The sequence below is a fragment of the Puma concolor genome, chromosome E3, assembly GCF_028749965.1.
Source record: "Puma concolor isolate L17-30 chromosome E3, mPumCon1.1.hap2, whole genome shotgun sequence".
NCBI classification, from domain to species: domain Eukaryota; kingdom Metazoa; phylum Chordata; class Mammalia; order Carnivora; family Felidae; genus Puma; species Puma concolor.
Window position 1 is genome coordinate 19,887,094 of NC_141682.1, and position 20,148 is coordinate 19,907,241.

Consider the following 20,148-nt stretch of genomic DNA (forward strand, 5'->3'; position numbering starts at 1 on the left):
CCTGGAGGACTCGGGTGGTTAAGCGTCTGATTCTTGGTATGGGCTCAGGTCATGAGCTCACAGTTCCTGCAATCAGATCGGGCCCTGCATTGGGCTCTGTGCTGAAAGCACGGAGCCTGCTTGGGATTCTCTGTCTCCTTCCCTCTATGCCCCTCCCCAACTCGCTCTCTCTCTCTCCCAAAAGAAATAAATGAACTTCAAAAAAAAAAAAAAAAAGTCACATGTTCTACCAACTGAGTCAACCAGGTACCGTGGAAGTTTCTTTTATTATTTTTTAAAAAAATTTTTGATGTTTACATTTCGAGAGAGAGAGAGCACAAAAAAAGGGGGACACAAAATCTGAAACAGGCTCCAGGCTCTGAACTGTCAGCAGAGAGCCTGACATGGGGCTCAAACTCACAAACCATGCACGAGATCATGACCTGAGCTCAAGTCGGACGCTTAACCAACTGAGCCACCCAGGCACCCACCCAGGTATCATGGAAGTTTCTTTTAAAATAAACGTACGCATGGCGCCTGGGTGGCTCAATCAGTTAAGCATCTGACTCCTGATTTCGGCTCAGGTCATGATCTCATGTTTCGTGAATTCACGACCCGTTGTTGTCAGTGTAGAGCCTGCTTGCGATCCTCTCTCTCCCTCTCTTTCTCTCTGTCCTTCCCCTGCTCTGGCTCCCTCTCTCTCTCAAAAAAAATAAGCAAACTTAAATAAATGTATGCAGGTTTTTACAAAACGGTCTATCTAAAGAACGAATACTAAGTAGATGACAGAGTAGGTTGTATGAGACAGCCATGGCACACAGGTGCTATGTGGACGCCTGAAATGCAGGGAATGCGGCCCCAGAGAAGTCTGGAGCCAGCAGTGGTTGTTAGAAAAGGAAATGACGGGGCGCCTGGGTGGCGCAGTCGGTTAGGCGTCCGACTTCAGCCAGGTCACGATCTCGCGGTCCGTGAGTTCGAGCCCCGCGTTGGGCTCTGGGCTGATGGCTCAGAGCCTGGAGCCTGTTTCCGATTCTGTGTCTCCCTCTCTCTCTGCCCCTCCCCCGTTCATGCTCTGTCTCTCTCTGTCCCAAAAATAAATAAACGTTGAAAAAAAAATTTAAAAAAAAAAAAAAAAAGAAAAGGAAATGACTCGGTGAGATGGGAATTTTAGGAAGTTTACTCTGGAAGCCAATGTCAAGGCCAGACTATAGAGTCAGACCTGTGAGAAGGCCGGGGCAACCATCCAGGGGAGCTGTCAAGAGCTTCACTCCAACAGGGGCCACAGAAGCAGAGGGGTGGGACAGGGCTGGAGGCTATTTCAGAGACTCTGGACTCAGACTAGAGGAGAAGGGGGAAATAAGAACAGAGGCTGGCAGGGGTGCACCTGGGTGGCTCAGCCGGGTAAGCATCCAACTCCCGCTCGGGTCATGATCTCGCGGTCCGTGAGTTCGAGCCTTGTGCCGCTCTGTGCTGACAGCTCAGAGCCTGGAGCCTGCTTTGGATTCTGTGTGCCCCCCTCTCTCTGCCCCTCCCCCACTCATGCTCTGTCTCACTCTCTCAAAAATAAATAAATGTTAAACAAAAACTAAAAAAAAAAAAAGAACAGAGGCTGGAAGATCTGGGGCCCGGTGAGCTGGTGCATCTCAAGTACAGAGAATGGGAGGGAGGGAGGGAAGTCTGAACATGTGTGAGACAGTGCAAATGTAGCAGTGCTTGAGGAAGGAAGGAAACCGGAGGGTTAGACTCACAGGGACTGGGCCCAGAGAGGAGTCTGAAGCCCAGGGGCTTACATGAGGCCGGTTCCAGGAACTGAAAAGTTGCTCATCTTCAGGGTTGATCAGTCATCGGTGAGGGACAAGAAATGACACCAGGCAAGGGTGCAGGCAGAGGCTCGGAGCTAAACTTAGTGAAGTCACAGAACTGCTTCTAGCACAGGCAGGACCTCTATCCAAATCAGAAAGGGGCACCCCTTCCTCTGGGCCCTTAGGCCTGTCCTGTGCTCGGCAGCCGTGCTAACCTACCCCACAGCTTATCTACCCCTTTCTTGTCATGCATTTCCCTCTTAGGGGGCCGCCAGGGAGTCTGGGAAGAGTCCCTGCCTCACCTTTCAGGATGGCCTGCAGAGAAGCCACCTCCTCTTGGCACTGCCGCTGCACTGCAGCCACAGCCTCCGCCTTCGTGCTCTCGCTCACCTCCGCCACAGCCTTCATGGTCTCCATTTCCGCCAGGGCGCCTGCCAGCTCCGCCCGAAGCCGGCCAAGCTCCTCTGACTCGGCCTCAACCTTCGCGCCCTCCTGGGAATGGGGATCTGGCGCTGTGGAGGACAGGGGTCAACTTCTTTTCCCATCACTCCCACGTTCCCCATACCCCAGACTACGAAATCAGCAAGTCCTGCCACCTAGTACCGCAGCCGCGATCCTCGCACCTTCTCCTGGCCCCGCCCCACTCCCGACCCCGCCTCTTCCTCCGCCTCCTTCTCACCTCGTCGTGCCACGTGCTGCCTGGAGCCCCGCCCACCCCCCCTCTTTTTCCAGGCTAGACCCCTCCCTTCCAACGGCCCCGCCCCTCCCCTCCCCGAGCCCCACCCTTCACCTGCCACTGCCCCGCCAGACCACGCCCCCTCCTCCGGTGGCCGCAGGCCCCGCCCCCTCTCTCCCGGCGGCGTGGCCCCGCCCCTTTCTCCAGGCTCCCCTCACCACCCCCGTCCCCCGGCTCCGAGCTCGGCCCCGCCTCCGATTCCGTCGCCCCTCGCGTGCATGGACGCGCCCTCACGTACCGGCCCCCTGCTGCCGTCGCCGGCCATCCTCGCCCGCGACCGCCGGCGCAGCTGCCGCCATCGCCTCCGCGCAAACGGCGGGTTCCAGCACTCCCTGGTGACGGCGCTCACCCCTTCCGGGTCCCCTCGGCTGTTTCCGGATCCGCTCGGCTGTTTCCGGATCGGCCCCGGGCTTCAGGCCCAGGCCGCAGCTGGAGGTTGATTGCCGAGCCTGGGCCGAAGATTTCCGAGCCGCAGCCCGGCCGCGGCCCCAGGCCCCGCCCCTCCCCGCCTTCTTTCCTGGGCAGCGATGTTCGAGAAGGGCGCTTGTCCTTCAATCCCCGAAGTTCTTTCATCAAAGGTCTTCTGGCTTTTCCTCGTGACCTTGGAAACTCTGCTCAAGTTACACCTCCTCGGAGACGCCCGCCGGCCTCAGCCTAAAGAAGGCGAAGCTCTCGCGGTGTCTCCCGAGTCCCGCAGCCAGCCCCTAGATGGGCCCCTGGTCCCCTGCTGCCGAGGCCTGGCTTACGTTACAGCGAATTGTAATGTACCCCTGCCTGTACCTCCGCGGCAGGGCTGGGTCAGCTTAACTTTTCTGGGCGCCGGGGTCCCCTTATCCGTTGGAGAAGTCAGAATCTTCCACGTCCCCACCCCCACCTTGATACTCAACCATTAATCCCCCTTCTAATCCTCCTTCCCCCTGCCTGTGCCTCGCAAATCCCTCTCCTCCCTGGGCAACTGGCCTAAATCAAGGTCTCTTTATCTATGAACTTGGCCACCGGCGACCTGACATCTTCCCTTAGACGGTGACGGGTGACCGGCAGCTCAAACAAGTGCAGTATCCTGATTCCCGTTCTCCCAAACCCGTTTCTCCCGCTGTGGAGTACATTCCAGGAGCCTCCAAGTCCTGGAAGCTCTACCTCCAAAGGACAATATTCCAGAAGGTCTCCCTTTTTCTTCAGCCCCACCACCTATCTCCCGAACTTCCACAATGCCTCCTAACTGTTCCCTGTGTCGCCTTTTGGCTCCTTCAGTTAATTCTCAAAGCAATTAGAGTGATCTTTGCAAAACCGATATGTCATCCCTGTTTAAAATCTTCTAGAAAATTATGATTTGAAAATGGGCAAAGGACAGGAATAGATATTTCGCTGAGGTCAGAGATGGGAAATCTATGCATGAAAAGATGTTCAACATCGTTAGCCATTAGGGAAATGCAAATTAAAACCACAAGGAGATAATCACTACACGCCTCCCAGGATGGCTTAATTTATTAAATTTAAAAAGAGTGATAATACCAAATGCAGGTACGTATATGGAAAAACTGTAGTTCTCTTACATTCCTGATGGGAAATGCAAACGGTGTAGCCTCTCTGGAAAAGAGTGTGATGGTTTCTGGGGTGCCTGACTGGCTCAGTTGGAAGAGCATGTGACTCTTGATCTTGGGGTCCCAAGCTCAAGCCCCATGTTGGGTGTAGAGATTAAACAAACTTAAAAAAAAGAAAGTGTGACAGTTTTCTTTATTTATTTACTTTGAGAGAGAGTGGGGGAGGGACAGAGAGAGAGAGGGAGAGAGAATCCCAACCAGGCTTCACACTTCAGCGCAGAGCCAGGTGTTCAGCTCAATCCCACGAACCTCGAGATCATGACCTGAGTTGAAATTGAGTGGGACGCTCAACCAACTGAGCCACCCAGGTGCCCCAGGAATATGACAGTTTCTAATGAAACTAAACATGATCTTATTTGAACACACCAAGCTGTTCCCCACCTCAGAAGACACCTCCTCAGTGAGACCTTCCTTCACCATCCTGTCTCAAGTAGGTCCCTCTATCACCTGTCTGCCATTAGATGATTTCTTACCATCTGAAATTGTTTATTGATTAACTTATTACCTGTCCCCCTTTACCCTTCCAGGTCCCCAAAACTTGAATCAAAGCTCCATGAGGTTGGTAACTTTGTCTTGTCCCTTGCTATTTCGCCAGCACCTGGCACAGTACCTGATTTAGAAAACAAAAAAAACACACATAGTAAACATTTGGTGAATAAACAAATGAATGAACACTTTCCTTACTGATCTCTCTGGCTTCCCTCTCGCCACCCTGCAGCCAGGGGGAGTTTTAGAAAATGCAAATCTGGCCAGGTTAGGGGCTCCTGGCTGGCTCAGTGGGAGGAGTGTGAGACTCTTGATCTCGGGGTCATGAGTTTGAGTCCCAAGTTGGATGTAGAGATTACTAAATAGACAAACAAACAAACTTAAAAAAAAAAAAATCTGAGGGCATCTAGGTGGCTCAGTTGGTTAAGCGTCCGACTCTTGGTTTCCGGCTCAGGTCATGATCTCGTGGTTCATGAGTTCGAGCTCTGCATTGGGCTCTGTGCTGAGCTCCCGTTGGGGTTTTTCTCTCTGTCTCTCTCTCTCTCTCTCTCTCTGTCTCTCTCAAAAATGAGTAAACTTAAAAAAAAAAGAGTATTAAAAAAAAAATCAGGCCAGGTTAACTCCTGCTTATAAATCCCCAGCAGTTTACTGCCCTCAAATTCCCTGTGTGTGTGGCAGAGTATCTTGGGAAGGAAATGAAATGGGGACTATAAATAAGGCTCCAGTCAATTGTCAGGCTTGGATTTTATCCTGAGGCCCCGGGAGCCTTTGAAGGGTATTGAGCAGGAGGAGCACATGACTGACTAATACCAAGGAAGTTCTTTCTGTGTGGAGTGTAGGTAAAGAGCAAAAGATAGGAGACAGCTCACAAAGGAGGCTATTGAATTGGTTCTGGTTGGGAAGGGAAGAGCCCCCAAAGAGGAGGAAGTTGATTCTAGAAATACTTAGGATGAAAACGGACTAGCCCTGGTGACTGAGCGCATGAGAGAGAAGTGAAGAGAAAGTTTTCTTTTACTCTTCCTAACTTCCTTTTGTTGTTTTTGTCTTACCAGCAAAAAACGGTTTACTTGGGAATAGCAGACAATTGCAATTCAGGATAAGCAAGGGACAGCAAAAACTATATGCTAGCCCAGCAAATACAGGAGAGGGATGTTATTTTATGGAGAAGAAGAAGTTGGGAGAATCCCAACTGGGCGCCTGGGTGGCTCAGTTGGTTAAGTGTCGGACTCGGACTCCAGCTCAGGTCAAGATCTCACGGTTCATGAGAGCTCCGCGTCAGGCTCTGTGCCGACAACTCCGAGCCTGGAGCCTGCTTCAGAATCTGTGACTCTGTCTCTGCCCCTCTCCCGCTCCCGCTCTCTGTCTCAAAAAATAAATAAGTGTTAAAAAAAAAAAAAAGTTGGGAGGGGTTGTATTGAATGAAAATTCATTGGAGAAAAGCAAGAATTCAGGATGATAATGGTTTCTCTTTGGCTGAGTTGCAGGGATGGTCGATTTCTTGTAGGAGATGTAATGTACATCTTTTCCTGTTGGGGCCTGTGAGGATGATTCTCTCCTGTGGAGGGGTCTTCCCTTGGGTCTGTAATTGACAATGCTTCCTACAATAGAGGTAGAACGGTTATGGCGGGAGTGCTCCCCCTTCTGGCCTGGTTTCCCTTCATTCATTTTCACATTTTTATGTAACAGATACTTAATGAGCACCTACTAGATGCCAGGGAACAAGCCAGTAAAGATTCCTGTTGTTCAGGAGTGAACAGTCTGGGGCAGGAAGTAGTTGAGAGAGTAACAAATAAACAAGCATATTTGGGAATTGGGGCAAACGCTGGGAAAAAAAATAAAACAGGGGTGTGAAATCAAAGGTACCTGGAGGGTCAGGGAAGGCCTCCTTGAGGAAATAACATTTGATCTGAGGCCTGAGGGATAAAAAAGGAGCCAGTGAAGTGAAAAGCTGAGGAGTGATCAGGAAGGAAAGCAGCAGGTGCAAAGACTTTGTTTGGAGCGAGGGACAGAGTAGTAGAGGGTTGAGATGGGAAATGGAGGCAGGTGCAGCCTCACTCAGACTTTGGAGGCCATGGTGTGGAGTGTTTATTTTGGTGTGGAGTGTTTATTTTAGGTAGAGGAAACAACACTACAGTGTTCTTTTTTTATATATAAGTTTATTTATTTGGGGAGACAGAGAGCGCAGGGGAGGGGCAGAGAGAGAGAGGATCCCAAAGCAGGCTCTGCACTGTCAGCGCAGAGTCAGACGCAAGGCTCGAACCCACGAACCGTGAGATCACAGCCTGAGCTGAAATCAAGAGTCAGATGTTTACCCGACTGAGCCGCCCCGTGGTGTCCCGCCCTATGGTGTCCTAAGCGGGAAAGTGCAGGGGAGGCAGCTGGAGAGCTAGTGAGGAGCTAGCGAACGGAGCCTCCTCACCCTCTCGATTCCCCAATGCCCCACTCTTCCCCCTCCTAGCCACCCCAACCCGACCAAAGGGAAGTGGGGCCCTACCAGCTGGAGGGTCCCCTGGGGTTCGCCTGAAGCAAACAGGAAGCTGCCGCCCAGCGAGACGAGCCTGGGAACTGGCAACTGAGAAAGCAGGTCTCCTGGGTCCCTGGCCCCTTTCCCTGAGTGACTGCAGAGTGAAAGTGGAGACACAGCCACGTATGCAGAGAGACAGATAGCTGGAGGAAGAGGAAAGGAGGGGAGAGACGGGGTGGGAGTGGGGGCAGAAAAACAGATTTATTAAGAGTTAGGATGCCCGAGTTCTAGAGCTCCCTGTGTGATCTCAGGCAACACCCTGCCCTTTGGGGGCCTCAATTTCCCCATTTCTAAATGGGTTCCTTCCATAGCTGAAGCAGGCAGGGGCTTCCCAAGTTCTTCCCCAGGAAGCAAAGGGGCACTGATCACCAGTCATCTCTCAGGACTGCTGTGCGGGAGCTGCAGTAGCAACCTGGCACTCGCCCTTGGCCGCTGGCTGATGCTGCCTCTCACTAACTGAGGGCCTACTATGCGCCAGGCGAAAAATGCTGCACGCATGCTGTCCTGTTGCCTCTTCACAAACAGGATTTTCATCGTGCTATCACTGTCCCCAGTTTACGGAGAAAGAAACTAAAGCTTAGATGAATGAAGGAACTTAGCCAAGTGGTAGACGGGGAGGATTCAAAGTCAAGTCTGCCAGATCCCAAAGTACGTGTGACGGGCCAGCTGTACAGAGTGGGAAGGAGGCCCAAGGCGTGTCGGCTGAATGAATGAATGGGGTATGTGTGTGAAGGGAAAATGATTTAGAGCCTGAGGTTGAAAGAGGGAGGGGGAGAAGGAGGGAGCCCCTAAAACTGGAGCCACTTAATTCAACAAATATTTATTGGGTGCCGGCGATGTGCCAAGACTGTCCCAGGGCACTGCGCATTCAGTGGTGAGCAGGACCAAGTCTCTGCCTTGAGGGCTTATACTCTAGTGGGAGGAACAGAAAGGGATACGCAAATAAGCTCATTTCACATGGTGTGAGGTGTCGGGATGAAAATAAAAGTGTGTCAGGGTAGAGACAGGTTTTGTGGGTCCGGAGGGGTGCCAAGGGAAGGGGACTGGAGGCGTGACCACCCCTTCCTCCCCCGGGGGTGTGGGGGGGAACTGCCTGCCCGCCTGCCCGCCCCCACAGACACTCATGGTTCAGTGCCCCCCAGGCCCCCACCTGCCCCCAGCATCCACCGCGCGGCCAAGCTGGGTGCCCCGGGGAGTCTGGCCGCCATGCCACCTCCTCTTCTCGTCTTCTTCCTCCTCTTCCTCACCCCTGAGGGAGTCAGGCCCCAGAAAACACTGCTGGTGGAGGCTAAAGGTACGTCCAAAGGGTACAGATGGAAGGAGTTGGGGCTGGAAACTTGGGTCTGCCGGGGTGCCCTTGACCAAGTAACTATCCTCTCTGGGCCTTCATTTTATTATCTGTAAAACTCAGAGAGGGGTTGGAAGGACTCTGAGTTCATCCACTTCCAGCTTGTGGGTTCGCTGGGTTATCACCCAGTGCGAGGAATGAAGGGGGCTAAGAGTTCCTCCCTCTCTCTCTCTCTCTCTCTCTCTCTCTCTCTCCTCAGAGGGAGGCAAAGCTGAGCTGCCATGCCTCAAAGGTCCCTCAGATGGTCCCCCTGAGCAGCAGGCCTGGTTTCAGGGGGCTCAGTCAGAGCTGGACCCAGGTTCACAAGGCCTGGGCATCCAGAAGGGGCCCCTGGGCCTCCAGCTCCTCATCTTCAACGTCTCTGACCAGATGGGGGGCTTCTACGTGTGCCAGCTGGGGCCCCCTTCTGAGCAGGCCTGGCAGTCTGGCTGGACAGTCAGCGTGGAGGGCAGCGGTGAGGTCTGGGCTAGGGCAGGGAGGGGTGGATGAGAAGAGGGAGGCCCCACGGATGGAGGATGGTCCGGCAGTGAAGACAGATTTGCAGGGAGGGGTCGGAGGGTCTGCGGGACAGGCACGCAGCTAGTTTTAGGTGGCTCCTAAAAACTCCTGTGGCTTCGTGACTTCCACCCTGAGCTGTTCCAGATGTCTTTCACTCTTGTCTGTCTCTGAGTTCCATTTCTCTCTCTGGCTCTCTCTGGGTCTTTGTCCCTCTCTGTCTCTCTTCCTCTCCTGGATGTGTCTGTATCTGGTTCTGGGTCTTTTCCCAGGGGAGCTGTTCCGCTGGAATGCTTCATACCTAAATGACCCAGGCTGTGGCCTGGGGAACAGGTCCTCAGAGGGCCCCAAGCCCTCTTCTGGTTACCCCACAAGCTCCCAGCTGTACGTGTGGGCCAAAGGCCACCCTGAGATCTGGGAGACAGACCCTGACTGTGCCTCGCCCAGGGGCGGTCTGAACCAGAGCCTCAACCAAGGTAAGGTGCTGGGGAGATGCCAGGGAGTGGGGGTGCCAGGGAGGCGGGATGGTGATTGGGACCCGGAGGGTTTGCAGGGAGGAGACCCCAAGGATTACACTTTCCTAGCCTTGGCTCTCCCTGCCCCAGACGTCACCGTGGCCCCTGGCTCCACATTCTGGCTGCCCTGTGAGGTGCCCCCCGCCTCCGTGGCCAGAGGCCCCATCTCCTGGACCCTCGTGCGCCCCAAGAAGCATAACATCTCATTGCTGCACTTAAACCTGAGGGAGGATGCCCCGGTCAGAGAGATGTGGGTCCTAGACACCCTCAGGGGAGGGGCTGTTCTGTTGCTGCCCCAGGCGACCGCTCAAGATGCTGGCACCTATCATTGTTACCATGGCAACATGACCATCGAGATGCAGCTGAAGGTCACTGCCCAGTCAGGTAGAGTTTCTCCCAATTGTGGGGCACCCGTGTGGGGCTACTGGGAAGAACTGGAAGCCGGTCAACCTTGGCGCCCCAACCTGAGAGCTAGTACCAGACTCTTCCCAAACCCCAGCTTCCATACTGAACACTGATTCCATCTCCGTCCTCCCTTGTTTCCAAATCACGACTTTTCTGGGTCTTCTCTTCCTACTGGTTGCTCCTTCCCATAAGCTTTGACAGGGTCCTCCTGCCTCCCCAGTCCTCACCGTTGGAGCTCTGAGGCCTCTTCTTACACCGTCAGCACCCTCTCATCCTGGTCTACCCATTCTTCTTGTTTGCCCTCCTCTACTCCCATGGGTCCTTAGGCCACCGTGCCTTAGTGACTCGATTCTGGGCTCCATAACCTCACACCCAGCCATTTCCTGGAACTGCCATTTGATGTTCCATAGACACTGCAGGCTCAAAATACACAAAGCCAAACCCCACATCTTCCTGGAGTGTAGTCTTTTGGGTGTCCCTGTGTTAGTGAAGGGCACTACCACCTGCCCACAGGCCAAAGCCAGGAACCTGGGTATCTTTCCTTTTCCTCACCCATCCATCAACCCAGTCACAAGTGCTCTGCCCATTCTGTCCCCCTTAATACAATCCTGTGGTACCCCAACCACAGTTCTCAAACTCAGCCTCAACTTTCACTCCCATCACACTGTGGCTTCCCACCTCTAACCCTGTGAACTTGACTCTGTCCTTCACTTTGAAAATGACTGTCCTTAACATGCTCCCCTTAATCCTAACATAGAGTCTAACTATAGTCATGGTTTGTTCAATAGATACTGCCCCAGGCCCCATGTCAGGCTCTGGGGCACAGTCTGTGACCTCAGAGGGAGGGAGAAGAGCTCTCCTTGTAGCTTGTGATTTTGAGGACCTGTGTCTTGCTCATGTTCCCAAGATTTACGGTCCTTTGAGGTCCCGAGGCTGGGAGGCAGGATGCCAGCCTGGGGCCCTCGTCTCATACCTGCTTCTCCCTATCAGTAAGACACTGGCTGCTGGAGGCTGGTGGCTGGAAAGTCCCCGTTGTGCCATTACTTTATCTGATCATCTGCCTGGGTTCCCTGGTGAGCTTTGTTCATCTTCGAAGAGGTGAGTCGTGTCCCCCAGCCCATCTGCCTAACCCACCCCATCTTCCTCAGGACAGCCAACACTGGCCAGTCTGACAACCAACCATCTTTCTCCCCTCGCATACCTTCCCCACAGGCCTCCAGTCCTGTCCCCAACTCCTCTAACCGCCCTCCAAAGTTACCGGGCCCCTTGGATTTTGAAGTCCCATCCCCTCCATGGACCCAAGTGGCCTCCCCGGTGCCCCGCAAAACTTCACCCTGCCTCCTCTGATCACTCCTCTTAACTCCCACCAGCCCTGATCCTCAGGAAGAAAAGAAAGCGAATGACCGATCCCACCAGAAGGTAACGATGCGAGCGCACCCGCAGTCTCCCATTCCTGCACTTTTGCTTTATGCTTTGCACTTACTGTTTCCTCTGCTCAGCATGTCTTTCCCCCTTCTCTACCGTTGAAATACTGCCCAAGCTTCAAAGCCCAGCTCCAAAGCTACCTCCTCTGTGAAGACCTCCTTGGAGTGATCCCAAACCCCTCAATAGGCTGTGCCAGAACACAGGAGCTAAACACAAGTGGCTACATCTTATCTTCCAAGGGCCTGGCCTCACTGTGCAACCCCTCTTCCTTCGCCAGGTTCTTCAAAGTGACGCCTTCCCCGGGAAGCGGGGCCCAGAATCAGTACGGGAACGTGCTCTCCCTTCCCACGCCCACCTCTGGGACGGGTAGGAGGCACCGCCCGCTCTGACTCCAAGCTAGGACCCCACCCATTTTCCCCGGTCACTCCAATCCCCTGAGGGCCCGGCCTTCCCGAGCTCCGAGCGCCGCCTTCAGGAAAAATTCCGCCCCCGGGCGCGGGGTCCCGCCCAGATTGGAGCCCCGCCCCTAGCGCCGTGGCGGTACCCCAGGGCTAATAGCCCCGCCCCCAGGACGCGGGCCCCGAGGTCCAGTTCCGAGAGCCGCACCTCCCCGGAGACGTAGGCCACGCCCCCAGCTGGCACAGCCTCCAGTGCCCCGCGGAGCCCGCAGCTTCCTCTCCTTTGCCCAGCCTCGCAGACCCTTAGCCTTGACCGCCCCCATCTCTTTTCTCCCGCCCCGTTACAACGTTCCTCCCGCCAGGACGCGCCCTAAGGTGGGCTGCAGGCCTGGGGGCCGCCGTCCAGTCGTACGGAAACCCGCGCAGCGACGTACAGGAGGTCGGAGCCGCGGGGCCCCGGAGCCCGCCACCAGCAGGTGATTGCGGGGCTGGGCAGGGGTCCCCACGTGGAGCGTGTGGGAACGGTCTGTGTCAGGAAGAGTGGACCGGGGCCTGGAGGGGGGGGGGCGGGGGCTGTGACTCGGTTCCCACTTGTGTCCCCAAACCCCAGGCCCAGAAGAAGAGGAAGGAGAAGCCTATGAGGAGCCGGACAGTGAGGAGGGCTCCGAGTTCTACGAGAATGACTCCAACCTCGGGCAGGACCAGCTCTCCCAGGGTAAGACTGTGCTCCCCGCGGCTGCCCCACCTTCTCAGCGGCGGGCTCTGGGCCCTCGCTGGACCCCCTTCCTTCTCCACCAGATGGCAGCGGCTATGAGAACCCTGAGGACGACGCCTTGGGTCCCGGGGATGAAGACTCCTTCTCCAGCGGTCAGTTGGGGTCCTTGCGGGGCCTCAGCGACTTGGGAGGACCCAGAGGGCTGTGGCGCCCCTACAGGGCAGGAGTGGTCTCTGGAGTTCTCTTTTTTTCCTGCAGCAGCCGAGTCTTATGAGAATGAGGATGAAGAGCTGGCCCAGCCAGTCGCCAGGACAGCAGGTATGTGTGAGGATGGTCAGGGTAATGTGGGTGTGTGTGTGTGGGGGGGTGGGGGGGTGACCTGGAGGCCAGCAGGAATAACTTCCTTCTTCCTTCTCTAGACTTCCTGAGCCCCCATGGGTCTGCCTGGGATCCCAGCAGGGAGGCAACCTCTCTTGGTGAGAAATGGCTAGGGACCCTCCTGCCTTGCCCAGATTGGGTTGACCTGGCCTCAGCGCTGACTCCACACTCAACCTTGACCTTGACTCCCACCCCAGGCCTAATCCTGGTCTTAGATGGACTCCTAACCTTAACCTCCACCCCAATCCTGATCCCAGTATTTACCCCATCCCCAACTGTGAACATCAGCTCTGATCCCAATCCGATTCCAGCCTGGATTTTGACCTCCACCTCACTGCAGCCCCAGCGCAAACGGCAGCTTTGACCCCAGTTGTCTCTACAACCTCCTCGTGACTGTGACTCTGACTTTGACTTCTTCCCGTTGGGTTCTTGACATGGATTATAATCTAATCCATACCTGACCGTAATCACTCCTTCCTAGTACCCACGGATCAAGCCTTCCACCTTCCTGCCTCTCAGATTCCCTCTGTATGTCAGGCCGCACTTCCCTTCCCCAAGCCCCCAGCATGGCGCTAGGCCTCCCAACTCTCCTGCCCACGCAGGGTCCCAGTCCTACGAGGATATGAGAGGGATCCTGTATGCAGCCCCCCAGCTCCGCTCCCTTCGGGCCCAGCCGGGTCCTAATCATGAGGAAGGTGGGTGCTTCTGCTGCTGTCCCTGCTGTCCTCTGAGACTTACCCCCTCCCAGTCTGCTCTGTCTCCACCTGTACCTTACTTCTCCCGGTCCGAATCAGATGCAGACTCTTATGAGAACATGGACAATCCCAATGGGCCAGAACCAGCATGGGGAGGAGGGGGCCGCATGGGCACCTGGAGCACTAGGTGATTCCTTCCAGGTGAGCTGGGAAATGCCCTCTAAGGAAGGGGGAGAAAGCGGGGGAGGAGTAGGGGTGGATGTGGTCCTCGGGGAGGGAGAGGGGAAAGGTTTCCCGAGGCCTGGGGTTCAGGGGAAGGGCTCCCGGAACCTCCTCGTCACCATTTCTTCTACGTAGCCTGGGCCTCCTTAGGCCCCCGAGATCCATACTGGATTCTGAAATCTGGGACCCCAAGCAGACAGTGTCGACTTCTGGAGCAGCGTTGACTCGGATGTGTATATCTGTGTGTGTGAGCGCACGTGTGTGTGTGTGTGTGTGTGTGTGTGTGTGTGTGTGTACCAATGAAACTTTGGCTCTCTTTACTTACTCCAAATAAATTCAGTGACTTCTTCTAATCCTATGACGTAAATGCCCTTGTATGGGAGGGGGAGGGAAGGTGACGATGTGTGTACTCCCCTCTCGAATCCAGCAGAGGACGGAGAGCTGCATCCTGGGTACGATGGGGCCTTTTCCCTCCTGTGATTTGGCCTGCATCTGTTGCCCTCACTTGCCTGCCGCTCTCTTCATCGAGTTGTTTAGCCACCATTCATTCAGCAGCTGGGGGTGCCCAGTGAAGAGAAAGCCATCCAGGAGTTGGCAGTCATCGCTGACATGTACTGAGCATCTCCTGGGGTGCCCGGGTGGCTCAGTTGGTTAAGCGTCAACTTCGGCTCAGGTCATGATCTCATGGTTCCTGAGTTTGAGCCCCGCACTGGGCTCTGAGCTGACAGTTGGAGCCTACTTCAGATCCTGTCTCCCTCTCTCTCTGACCCTCCCCTGACCGCACACGCGCTCTCTCTCTCAAAAATAAATAAACATTAAAAAAAATTTACTGAGCATTTCCTACGTTCCAAAACCAGTTAACTCATTTAATCTTTAAAAGTATTTTTTTAACGTTTATTTATTTTTGAGAGAGCGTGTGTACCTGTGCGCACGCACACGGGCACACAAGTGGGGGAGGGACAGAGAGGGAGGCGGAGGAGCCCCGTGCCAGACTGGAGACCCAGCCCCTCTCCTGCTCCAGAAGGTTCAATGTGCTATAGAAGACTGACTAGAGTTTTCAGTACTTACACACTTTATTGCCAGAATTTCGCTTAATGTACCCGTTTTTTCTTCACAATGCCCTGTTATTTCGAGACCGTCTTCCTTCTTTATCTCTCAACCTTTACAACTTACTTTCTGTGTGTTAACACTATTATTCTGTGCCATGCATTGTGCTAATAAGTGCTTTACAGGTAGCATCTCATTTTATCCTTACAACAATCCTTTGAGGGAGGGACGCTAAAATTATTCTGTTTACACCTGGGAAGCCTGAGTCATGGAGAAATTAAGTACTTCCTGCTAACTGACCTTAGGTGACTTACTTAAGTTCAGGGACCCTCAGTTTCCCCGACTGTCTAATAGCATTAGGGAGGGGGCATGGTATGGTTACCATTATCTGTATAATGGGTTGAATTTCCCCATGGTGATGTCAAGGTCTCTTTGACTTCTTCATGTTTCTCCTGAGCTTCCTGGGCCCCACTGCCTGGGGGCCAGCAGTGACTTTTTCCCTCCACTGTCTGTTGGGTGACTTGCTTCCATTCTGCATCCCAGGGCCCGTGGGTGGATTTTTTTCTGTCTTCTGTGCCCAGCCCTTTCTCAGCTCCTGGTTTTGGGCAAGACACTCAGTTTCCTTTCTCTGCTGTCCCTGGGGCCTCAGCTTGACCTCTGTCCCCTTGTGGGTATGAAAACCCCAATCCTAGGGATCTCGGTGTCCCTGTGGAGTGCTAGACTTCAGCCACCTCTCAGCATTGTGGCTTTGATTTCCTTCTTTATTTCTAGCACCTGGAAGATTGTGTTGCTGTTGAGCTCAGATATCTATTTTAAAAAGAAGAAGAAGGCGTGCCTTGGTGGTTCAGTCACTTGAGCATCTGACTTTGGCTCAGGTCATGATCTCATGGTTCATTAGTTCGAGCCCCAAGTCAGGCTCTGTGCTGACAGCTCAGAGCCTGGAGCCTCCTTCAGATTCCGTGTCTCACCCTCTCTCTCTGACCCACCCAGCTCACACTCTGTCTTTCTCAAAAATAAACATCTAAAACAATTTTTTTAGGGGCGCCTGGGTGGTTCAGTTGGTTAAGTGGCCAACTTCAGCTCAGGTCATGATTTCGCAGTTCATGAGTTTGAGCCCCACGTTAGGCTCTGTGCTGATAGCTCAGAACGTGGAGCCAGCTTCAGATTCTGTGTCTCCCTCTCTCTGCCCCTCCCGTGCTTGTGCTTTGTCTCTCTCTGTCTCTTAAAAAATGAATAAACATTAATTTTTTTTAATAAATAAATTTTTTTTTAATTAAAAGAAAAAGAAGAGGGGTGCCTGGCTGGCTTAGTCAGTAGAGGACGCAGCTCTTGATTATGGAGACCCATGTCGGATGTAGAGATTACTTAAAAATAAAACATTTAGGGGTGCCTGCGTGGCTCAGTCGGGTGAGTGTCCGACATCAGCTCAGGTCATGATCTCATGGTTCGTGAGTTCGAGCCCCACACTGGGCTTTGCGCTGATAGGGCAGAGCCTGCTTTGGATTCTCTGTCTCCGTCTCTCTCTGCCCCTTCCCTGCTCATGCTTTCTCAAAAATAAACATTAAAAAAATTAAAAACAAAATCTTCAAAATAAAAGCAAACTTCCTATGTCTTGCATAGTATATGTTTGGAGTGTGGGAGGTGGGATATGTACCTCCAGCATTACCTGGGGTTTCCATTTTGGAATGGAGTTTCTGTGGCAAAGAAAAAAAAAATGCAAGAATAAGAAATCCAGATCTAGCTCAGCATTCAAACACCCACCTTACCCTTCAGTCAAAAGAAGCTCTCCAAATCGCCATAATCCCCACCTTTCCCTATTACCTTTCATCCACCTGCTTCAGTCCATTGAACTTTCCTGCCTGTGCCTGAAGCATTCGAGCACGTGACTCCGGGTAAAAACATCCTGCCTTCTTGAGGGCAAATCCATGCCGGGGTCTTCTCTGTGCCCCTGGTACCTAGCCGGGAGATGGCAAAGATCAGGAGCTCCAGAAATAAGTGGGGAAGGAAGAGTGAAGGGACAACGCAGGAAGCCCTGGGATTCAGAGCGCACAGGCTGGAGCCGCTCCTGGGAAGTGTGGACAGAAGTTGGGAAACAGAGGAGTGCCACTTCCAGCCCAGTGCTCCAGAATTAGACCATCTGCTCTTTTTCCTTTTTTTTAACTTTTTAAATGTTTATTTTATTTATTTTGAGAGAGAGAGAGAGAGAGAGAGCGCAAACAAGGGAGGGCCAGAGAGAGAGGGAGAGAGAGTGAATCCCAAGCAGTCTCCGTGCTCAGTGCAGAGCCTGACGCGGGGCTTGAACTCATGAACCTTGAGATCGTGACCTGAGCTGAAATCAATTTCAGATGCTTAACTGGCTTAGCCACCCAGGCACCCCCGGACTATCTGTTTTTGTTTTAAGTTTATTCATTTATTTAGAGAGAGAGAAATAGAGCAGGGGAGGGGCAGAGAGGGAGCGAGACAGAGAATCCCAAGCAGGCTCTAAGCTGTCAGCACAGAGCCTGACGGGAGGCTGGAACTCAGGAACCGTGAGATCATGACCTGAGCCCAAACCAAGAATGGGACGCCCAACAGACTGAGCCACCCAGGCGTCCCCCCTCCTCTTTTTTTAAAGTGTCAGACTATCTGGGTTTGCACCCTAGCTCACCCCTCTCTAGCTGTGTGACTAAAGCTCTGTGCTGTGGTTCGGAGGTCTGTAAAATAGGGGTGATTTTACCTACCTTAATGTGTCTTAGATGTAAAGCTCATGACAGTGATATAGCAAGCACGCTGAATATTAGTTTATTATGATTCGGCATTTATTAGGGGCCTACCGTGTGCCCGGAACCAGAGGGCACCAAGATCATTTGCACGGGGGCTTCCTCCGGTGTAGGGCCTTGCCCAGGAGGAAGTCACACTCCAAAGCTTCTCCACATCCACAGGACCCAATTTTTTGGCAGGGGCTGGACCACTTATAGCTCTTGAACAAGGTTTGAGAAGAAGGAGGCTTGAGGGAAGTTCCAGGTCCTCAGGGCTACCCTCTGCCTCCCTAGTTTGCAGTGGCCTCGAGGTGGGGCTCGAGGCTGGCCGAAGGGTTTCTGGTGCAATCTCTGTGCCCTCAGCCTGGCTACCAAGAGTGGCTGAAGATCTCCTGGGACTGCGAGGTCCTTGGAGTCCCGTCTACTGGGTCCGAGGTGCCTTTGTCCCCTGGTAGACAGCACCACCTGCTGGGTGTGTGTTTGTGTCTGTACTGTGTGTGAGGTGTGGCGCGGGTGAGGTGTCAGGGGCCATACGGTTGGAGGTGATGTGGGGGGTGTGAAGTGTCGCATGATGTCCAGGAGTTGCCAGTAAGGTAGATGTGTGGAGGATACGTAGCTCCCGAGGCGCACGATGCTGTCGGTGGGTGTGTTGGTGTGAAAAAACAAAAATCTTCTTCCAATGCAGAAACCCCCCACCCAGGTGATAGAGACAGAAAACAGACTTTATTACTGGAAGCATTAAACCAGAATGGTATATACATTACACGTGTTAACCTTAAGAATAAAACCGTTGGGGCGCCCGGGGGGCTCCGTCGGGTGAGCGCCCGACTTCGGCTCAGGTCATGATCTCACAGCTCGTGAGTTCGAGCCCCGCGTCAGGCTCTGTGCCGACAGCTTGGAGCCTGGAGCCTGCTTTGGATTCTGTGCCTCCGTCTCTCTCTGCCCCAACCCACTCACAGACTGTCTCTGTCTCTCTCAAAAATAAATAAACATTAAAAAAAAAAATTTTTTTTTTTTTTTTTTTAAAGAATAAAACTGTTAAGGGTGCTCATCCGACTCTTGATTTTGGCGATGGTCATGATCTCAGGGTCATGGGAGCAAGCCCTGTGTTGGGCTACACACTGAATGTGGAACCTGCTTGTGATTTTCTCTCCCCCACTTTCTCTGTCTCTCACCCCTCCCTCGTGCTCATTCTCTCTCTCGGTCTGAAAAAATAAATTAAAAATGAGAGTAACAGTGTCAGTTATTTTTTCCCAGCAGAAATAGGTTTATTCAGGAATAGCAGAGAAATACTACTTAAGACTTGTAAGTTCTGACAAAATTATATGTAAGGCTGGAGAGGAACCGCTGTTCTATAGAGGAAAAGAGGGGGCCTTGGGAGAATGGCTGTTACAAACAGAGTTCATTGGACTGAACCGGCGGTTCCAAGCATAGGGGCTTCTCATTGGCTGAGTTGTGCCAGTCTCACATTGACCCGGGCTCCTGCTGGGTGAGGAGAAAATCTCCTGCTGGGTAGGCTCTTGCCTCTTGCAAATACAACTTAAGTCTCTTGCTGGTTCTGGAAAAGGCTGTACGGAGTGGTAGGATATGACAGCTCCCCCCCTCTGGCTTCCCAACTTCGTTTTTTTTTTTTTTTTTTGTAAGCTCTGATGAGGGATAAAACAGAAAATGTTCAACTTTAGCCCGGAAGGCTGATCCAAAGCCTACATAATTCTGATGAGGCTAAAATACGTGCTGGCTGCTATATTCTTTTTTTTTTTTTTTTTTTTAGTTTATTTATTTTGAGAGAGAGCATGAGTGAGCACACACGTGACCTGGGAAGGGGCAGAGAGAGAGAGAGAGAGAGAGAGAGAGAGAGGGAGAGAGAGAATCCTAAGCAGGCTCCACACTGTCAGCGAGTAGCCCCATGCTAGGCTCGAACTCATGAACCGTTAGATTATGACCTGAGCCGAAATCAAGACTTAGAAGCTTAACTGACTGAGCCACCCAGGTGTCCCATGGCTGCTACATTCTTAAAGGGTCTCATGACTGCCTGTACAACCTACCCATAGTTAATATCGAACTGAATGATAAGAGAAATCTTGAGAGGTTTATGAGTAGAAATTCAAAGAAAACATTTATGATCTAATACTTGCATGTCCCCTCCCTCTTGAGCATTAAGCATATAACCGCCAGCTTCATACAGCAAAAGTGCAGCTCTTTCTGCCCACGGGTTTTGTCCCCTGCTATAATAAAGCACCTCTTTGCACCCAGAATATCTCAAGAATTCTTTTCTTGACCTGTAGGCTCGTGGCCCCACATCAAGTTCTACAACCAACCGTGGGGCTTGAACTCAGGACATGGAGATGGAGAGTCACGTGCTCTACCCACTAAGCTGGCCAGATGTCCCCCAACTTCATTTTGAATAAGGTGTTTTTGTTGTTGTTGTTGTTGTTGTTGTTGTTGTTTTCCTTCAGTTTCACACAAGCAATTCTACAGGTAGCCAAGCAGGTACAACCCCTTGTCCTGTTTTCAAGATAAAAATTTCAAAATCCACCGTCTTTAGTCCTGTCTAGTTCATCCTAACTTTATTATGGTTTATTGGCTTATATCCAGGGGAGAAACAAGCTTCTCACCTATTACTGACCTGAGGTAGTTTA

At 52.7% G+C, this 20,148-nt stretch overlaps 2 protein-coding genes across 8 annotated transcripts in view; one reads left to right on the forward strand and one right to left on the reverse strand.

The window, feature by feature from the left end:
- RABEP2 (rabaptin, RAB GTPase binding effector protein 2) overlaps window positions 1–3,374 on the reverse strand; it is a 13,256-nt gene extending 9,882 nt beyond the window's left edge. The window contains exons 1-2 of the mRNA XM_086692568.1: window positions 2,756–3,374; window positions 2,084–2,293 (exon numbers count right to left, since the gene is read on the reverse strand). Coding sequence (XP_086548694.1) covers window positions 2,084–2,293; window positions 2,756–2,816 — 271 coding nt within the window. The 5' untranslated portion in view covers window positions 2,817–3,374. The remainder of the gene's footprint in view (window positions 1–2,083; window positions 2,294–2,755) is intronic.
- A 4,896-nt stretch (window positions 3,375–8,270) lies between these two features.
- On the forward strand, window positions 8,271–14,077 carry CD19 (CD19 molecule). Of its 7 annotated transcripts, none has more exons than XM_086692564.1 (15): window positions 8,271–8,422; window positions 8,676–8,930; window positions 9,244–9,447; window positions 9,577–9,870; window positions 10,882–10,989; window positions 11,262–11,310; window positions 11,594–11,682; window positions 12,077–12,190; window positions 12,325–12,429; window positions 12,513–12,581; window positions 12,691–12,747; window positions 12,849–12,905; window positions 13,410–13,502; window positions 13,602–13,703; window positions 13,860–14,077. In XM_086692564.1, the coding sequence occupies exons 1-14, from the start codon at window positions 8,335–8,337 to the stop codon at window positions 13,691–13,693; spliced, it is 1,674 nt and encodes a 557-aa protein (XP_086548690.1). In that variant the 5' UTR covers window positions 8,271–8,334; the 3' UTR covers window positions 13,694–13,703; window positions 13,860–14,077. The 7 variants fall into 7 exon arrangements, with proteins under 7 accessions (XP_086548690.1, XP_086548691.1, XP_086548687.1 ...); XM_086692563.1 differs by having other exon boundaries at window positions 8,272–8,422; window positions 12,688–12,747; XM_086692565.1 differs by lacking the exon at window positions 13,410–13,502 and having other exon boundaries at window positions 12,688–12,747.
- The last annotated feature ends 6,071 nt before the right edge of the window (window positions 14,078–20,148 follow it).